We start from the raw sequence: 7381 nt of genomic DNA on the forward strand, positions 1-7381 counted from the left end.
AAAGTAAACCAAAAAATGACAATGCATTTAAAAACTGCCTTGGAGAAAGAAAAAATGTAAACAGCATTTTATGTCTTTTTTTGAGAAATAATGAAAACACGGCACAATGAAAAATCACAATTAAAAACTGCATGTTTGTTCCCTTCTCGGTTTTACTGAAGTAGTAGTTTTATTTTTTTTAAGTAGTAAAGATAAACATATCATCATTGCTAAAAGCATGAAAACATCTTGCAACAATACTAGTAGATGATGCAAACCAGTTATTGGCTATATTTTCCACACTTTGCAACCTACCCACAACAACATTTCAAATGCAAATAATAGTGACAATAACAAAGGCATTTCAGCTCCTGCATCCCTTCATTGTCATTGGATGAATGGGATGTACACGGTTATTATTCAGTTCCGCCCTCTCCTCAATGGAGGGAAGGGCCACAGTGAGGTCAGTGCGGTCGACTCGACTCGGAGGGCCGTCTTTGTCTGGGGGTTCCGTGGCCGTTCTGAAAACCGTTCTGTCGTTTGGTGAAACCTCCGTTCAGGATATCCTGAATATGCTGCACAATCAGATTAATAGCCACTAAAGAGAAAGGGAGATAAAAGTACATCAAGTTAAATCTCTCCAGTGTGCATTTCATATCAAATAACTAGTGGCCTACTGCCTCACCGTGATTGTCTGCTCCTCTGGGGATGATGACGTCTGCATACTTTTTGGTCTGGGAATATAAATGTTCAAGATCATTTAGGGCACAAAGAATGAGGAAGCAGATGGAAGGTGTCAAATTAGTATGCGTGATACCTTTTCCGACAATAAAGCACAGTTAAAAGCTGCTATAATAATGGAGAAGTGAGGGTTCGTTCATAAGGATACTCACAGGGAGACAGAACTCCTCAAAGGCTGGCTTCACAAAGGTGATGTACTGGTTCAGAACCTGCTCCAACTCTCTGCCTCTCTCACTTATGTCCCGCAACACTGATAGAAATAAGAAAACACACAGTTAGTATATAGTGCCGAGCAGTTTAACCAAACCTTCACGATCAATTTTATTACTTAAACTTACTTTATTTCATTTAGCTCCCAAGGCAACCTACCCATTTTTTACAAGTTTTTTTTAGTATAATGTTGTGGTCACACTAGCACACACAATTTCTTCAGATACTGCACTGATCATAATATGACATGATGCTCTGTTTTCTTATTTAAAAACAAATTCAATATAATAAATAACTCCAAAATGTAAAAATATACAATACAACTTAACTTTCCTGCAACACTACACACCTGTAGCTTTAAAGTTCACGTTCTTTTAATTCTGCTAAGAATTATATATATATATAAATACATACATAAATATATATATATAAAAATACATACATAAATATAAAATTACATACATAAATATTAAAATAAATAAATATAAATATATAAATAAATATAAAAATACATACATAAATATAAGTATATAAAAATAAATATAAAATTACATACATAAATATATAAAAATAAAAAAATGTATATAAAAATAAAAAAATTAATAAATACATAAATAAAATATAAAAATAAATAAATATAAAAATAAAAAATTATAAAATAAAATAAATATTTTAAAAAATAAAATAAATAAACATATACACTTTTTTTATATTGGTATTGATAAAAATGAAAATATAAAATAAAAATGCACAGGTCAGTTCAAACTTTGGAATGCAGCAAAATGCAAAACTTATTTGCATTAATTTCTATTTAACAAAAAAAAAAAATCAGACTTTCAGGTAATGATAATGACCCTGACAACCCAGAGGAAATCACTCTCATTATAATCAGCAAAGCTCATAGATCTACTCTACTTGGGAAAAGAAGGACAGAAAGCACTACTTAAACCAAATTGCAAGTGAAACTGTCAGTCAGGTCATCTACCTCTTCGCGAGAGGCGTGTGTCTGGGTCTGTGTCCACAAACAGCTTCATTTGGAACAAATCTCGAATCTCTTGCGAGTAGAACATGAGAATCCCCTCAAAGAGAACCACATCTGCTGGATACACAGTCACAAACTCATCCTTCCTGTAAGAGGTGTGCAGAACATACGATTCATAATACGTCCAACAGTGATTCACCCATCAAAACACCCAAAATAGCAACTTGTGCAGAGAGAGAGAAGCGCAGCGCTGACCTGGAATGGGTAACAAAGTCATAAACTGGGATGTGCACAGTCTCCCCCTGAATGATGTCTTGCAGAGTCTTCATGACCAGCTCATTGTCGAAAGCATCTGCGAATGATGGAAACGTTGAAAAACAGGTTATCCTCAGTAAGAAACTGTTCAAAATGTTTTAATTTGGATCTTTAAAAGGAAGTAGTAGTCCATATGACACGTGTCTTCAGAAACCATATGATAGTTTTGTGTAAGGATTGAACCAAAATTGAAGACAAAACACCATTGGTTCTTACATGCGAAGTAACCATGTGAGCTGTTTGTTCCCCCCCCCCATTCCAAGTAATAGATGAGTATATTCTAACTTCTGAGTGAACTTTTGACCTCTTTAACAGCCCTCAGACATTCAAGTACCTGGGTGATCGAAGTTGAACTGGCCCTTGAGCGCTTTGGCTTTCTGTTCAGGTGTGAGCTCCCTGTAAAAGCTGTCTTGACTGAGGATGACCACCTGCCGCTGGTGACGGTCAATCTTATCCTGGCCCAACAGCTCCATGATCTTCTCACATACTGAAGACTGAGAGGAGAGAACCCAAAACCGCTTAGTAAGTGCTAAACTCTTTAAGCTACCCCCCCAGTTCAGATATACACAAGCTAAAGCCACAGTGGTTGCGTTATTTAACTAATAAATCATTTGAGACACAACCTTCTAAGCCCTCGAAATTATCAACATGATCCAAACTTTGCTGAAAAAACGGTTCTACTACATGCCTTCTATAAAAGGCCTTTTAGTATAATTCTAAAGAAACGCTCCCCTTCAGGTTGTGGTCCATGTATTTTTGCTGTGAAATCTTCACTGATTTTTATGAATTTAACATGAAAACTTTATATTGTTAGAGTAATATTTACACTTACTGGACTGCAAAAATCCGCATGTCATTATTTAGAATGAACGTGTTAAAATGCGAGTATTAAATATGCTATTTTTGAGGAATGTTTATTTGTACATCTCTCAATCATAATTGCATTATGTTTTACCGCACAAAAAAATAAAACTACAGAGATTTGATCACAAAACTAAGATTTTAAATGTCATCTTATAGAGATATAGAGTGAAAACTGATATTCATATGCATTTTATGCAAGTAGTCCGTTACACCGATCTCCATATTCTCTTATATCATATTACATGAGGCCTAAAAGCCTGGTGCATCAAATATGATACTCCTACATATGCACATTTTTAAATAATTTGTCTAAAGAGTCAATAAACTAGATAAATAAGCTTTTCTGACTATTATTTTATATGTTAAATGAGTAGTTCGCCTAAAAATAAAAACCGTGTCATTTACTCGTCCTCATGTTGTTCCAAACCTGTATGACTTTCTTAGTGTTTGTAGTCCATACAATGGAAGTCAATGGGAACCAACACTGTTTGACTACAAACATTCTTCAAAATATCTTTATGTTCTGCACAACATGAAAAAAGGGAGCAAATTTTGGCGAACCCCCCTTCTAACTTGTACTATAGACACTAGTGTCTCTGCAGACATGTGCTGTGAACTCTGGGGTGGGTCACGTATCCCATGTAAGGAAATCCAGCGGGGAAGCATGGCCTCCACTCAGCGCCAAGTGTGCATTTAAAATCTGGCCTCAGTTATATTTGTCTGGATGATAGACAGACGTTTTGATTCCGCCGATATGGGCGACCCGTCAGAGCCACTGAGCATAAAGCAACCACATTTTGACAGCAAGTAACATGGTTCCATTTGAGCATAACTGGGTTTTCACAAGCTCAGTGGTAATCGTTTAGCATTGGAAGTTTCCTGTACATGAAGGTCAGTGGAAGATTACTGAACGCTTGTTACTAAAACGGGGTGGTTGTGTCAATGTAAACATCCTCCGCGGTTATGACGTCACGTTCCCGTAACTTTCCTTCGCCTACATGGAGGAAGTGGCACTATTTCTCATTTTTAACAGCTACAACAAACCACTTTTAAACCAGCATGGCAGCTAATAAACATAAGTAAACTTCCAATCAGTGTTGCCAACTTAGCAATTTTGTTGTTAGATTTAGCAACTTTTCAGACTACCCTAGCAACTTTTTCTTCCAAAAGCACCTAGCAACAAATTTAGCTATTTTTATTTATTTATTTGGCAACATTTAGCAACTAAGGAACTAGGAAACCAAAGGTGCCTAGCAGTACGCAACTCACATGAATTAAGTTGGCTACTATTAGCAATTGTTTAATTTAATAATAATAATAATAATAAGTTAATTTATGATACACCTTGTTAGTAGCTTGTACTTGAGTTTGTTGATCAGTTAGTGCACGGTAAGAAAAATATCTAGAAAAATGAAAAAGGTAGTAATTTTCCAGGACATTATCCGTTATCCATTGTAACCCGAAAACATAAAAATACAATGTGTAATTTAAAATGCAGGTAAAAAAAAAACGTGTGAATAATAATTACGGAAAATTCCTTCACATTAATAGATTTTGCCCTACTTTTACAGACTTTTCTTAGAGTGTAGCATACGAACTACTAATACACTGCTTAAATCTAGAATGGTTCAGAATGAGTAGTTTTACTAGTTTACTAGCGAATAAAAATAAACTTAAATTGTAATCGTTAAAAAATGTGAGCGTTTAATAATTCAATGTTGTATTTAAAATTAGTTATTTATATTATTTTATAAACGCATCTAAATTAACATATTTACTTTTTTTGTTGTTGTTGCCGAGATTCGAAGCCGCGACGCAATTTTTGCATCGTGATTACGCAATGACGTCACCGCGCAATGACGTCGCGTCGTTTAGCAACTTTTAGCAACAAATCAACCTTCCTTCAGCAACTTCCGCTGAAAATGAGCTGGCAACGCTGCTTCCAATGAAGACGTTCGAGGTCGCTTGCAAGCGAATAGACGACAGCAGGACACGCTGGGATTCAAACCGCTGCGCCACGTGGAGATACAACATGACGTTATCCAGCGATTATAAACGCGAATCCGAACGGAATAACGAAAAGTATTAATTGTCGGTTAGTCCCAAGTTTTAAATTAATTTTCGCGCTTTAGAAATTCTCATTGTTCCCAGTAACGAAACAAAAGATTTTACAAATGACAAAAAAATGTATAAAGGTTTTAAATAACATGTATAGGTTTTGACCTATAAGATATATGGGCGTGTGAATACTTTTGAAAACCCCGTATGTTGAGCTTTCTTGTGTAGTTCATTATGAGCTGGCTAGAGCCACGCGCTCGCTGGAGGCACCGGCGTCACAGAAACCCCCCGTTAACCTAACGTTACATGATGATAGCGGGGTCTGTACGGTTACCGATAAACACTCGTAAAGCTCAAACCTTCCCGCTAGCGGTGCCTCCAGCCACACCGATGAGGAACGGCTGTCGGGTGTCGTGTTCGTTCTCCGCTCGGTCCTTCAGGTGTGTTTCACTGTCGCCAGCCATGCTTGCAGTGCGAGCACAAGAGTGTGTGTCGCTGCTCTAATAATACACACTCTTTGCTCCTCCTACCGTCCGCTCGCTGCTTCTTCCACGAAGACAATAATGCAGAACTTGCACGGCAAAGTCCTGTTTATACATTTCAATTTACCCGGATTATATATATATATATATTTTTTTTTTTCAGCTAATATTTAAAAGTACCATTGAAATATTCTTTGTTTGTGTTCTTTCTTTTTACTTAAGTAAATTAATATATTTATATATCTCTAAATACAAGTCCCAATATATGCAAATGAATGGCATCACATATGAAAAGACAATATTAGCAAAAGCAGAAAACAGATTCTGCCTCAATTAAAATCTTAAATAAATATAAATATATAAATAAATATAAAAATACATACATAAATATAAGTATATAAAAATAAATATAAAATTACATACATAAATATATAAAAATAAAAAAATGTATATAAAAATAAAAAAATTAATAAATACATAAATAAAATACATAGAAAAATAGAAAAAAGGTACTGTTCATTTTCTATTAACAAAGAAACAATAATATGATATTGCTTGTTTAAATTATTACTATTTTATTTTGTTTATTTATGTACTACTGTATATATCAACATGCTTCAGAGGTGGTTATCAAGTTTATGTTTGAATGGGATAAATGTAGCTAGTCCCCTAGTGTCCAATATTCCTTGTGATGCTATTAAAAACTGTGATTTAGTCCTGTCAATCATAAATTTTCAGAGCTTTCCAGCATGCCACAATGAATCAGATATCAATCTATTGCAGCATTGGAGATGGCTATGAATTCTTATGTTGTGACAAACTAGGATGACTTGAAGTTGAATTAATTATTGTTGAAGTCAATGTTCTTTCATCAGTGTGAGAGCATCCCTGTGTGCTTTATCGCTCAAAGACAACTGATGCAAGCAGCCACTGCAGGATGACAGAGTATTATTATGGCTGCCAAAATCATGTGCCAAATGTTAAAGCGACCATTGATTTTTGTCCCTTTTGATAATCAGCATTTAAACAACTTGAGACCTGAGGCTTTTCCAAAATCCACAAAAATCAATGGTCGCTTTAACATTTGGCACATGATTTTGGCAGCCATAATAATACTCTGTCATCCTGCAGTGGCTGCTTGCATCAGTTGTCTTTGAGCGATAAAGCACACAGGGATGCTCTCACACTGATGAAAGAACATTGACTTCAACAATAATTAATTCAACTTCAAGTCATCCTAGTTTGTCACAACATAAGAATTCATAGCCATCTCCAATGCTGCAATAGATTGATATCTGATTCATTGTGGCATGCTGGAAAGCTCTGAAAATTTATGATTGACAGGACTAAATCACAGTTTTTAATAGCATCACAAGGAATATTGGACACTAGGGGACTAGCTACATTTATCCCATTCAAACATAAACTTGATAACCACCTCTGAAGCATGTTGATATATACAGTAGTACATAAATAAACAAAATAAAATAGTAATAATTTAAACAAGCAATATCATATTATTGTTTCTTTGTTAATAGAAAATGAACAGTACCTTTTTTCTATTTTTCTATGTATTTTATTTATGTATTTATTAATTTATGTATGTATGTATGTATGTATGTATTTATTAACAGTACATTTTTTCTTTCTATCTATCTATCTATCTATCTATCTATCTATCTATCTATCTATCTATCTATCTATCTATCTATCTATCTATCTATCTATCTATCTATCTATCTATCTATCT

General features: G+C 34.8%; 1 protein-coding gene across 1 annotated transcript; it reads right to left on the bottom strand.

Moving 5' to 3' along the window:
• Positions 1-294: 294 nt before the first annotated feature.
• Positions 295-5687, bottom strand: LOC107593786 (uridine-cytidine kinase 2-B). The gene is made up of 7 exons (XM_016283661.1): positions 5509-5687; positions 2562-2721; positions 2168-2264; positions 1916-2058; positions 873-970; positions 665-713; positions 295-577 (listed from the first exon to the last, which is right to left on the bottom strand). Exons 1-7 carry the CDS (start codon positions 5611-5613, stop codon positions 444-446), a joined length of 786 nt encoding a protein of 261 aa, XP_016139147.1. The 5' UTR covers positions 5614-5687; the 3' UTR covers positions 295-443.
• Positions 5688-7381: the final 1694 nt, after the last annotated feature.

The sequence above is a fragment of the Sinocyclocheilus grahami genome, unplaced genomic scaffold (assembly GCF_001515645.1).
Source record: "Sinocyclocheilus grahami isolate Dianchi unplaced genomic scaffold, SAMN03320097.WGS_v1.1 scaffold176.1, whole genome shotgun sequence".
In the NCBI taxonomy this organism is placed as follows: Eukaryota; Metazoa; Chordata; class Actinopteri; order Cypriniformes; family Cyprinidae; genus Sinocyclocheilus; species Sinocyclocheilus grahami.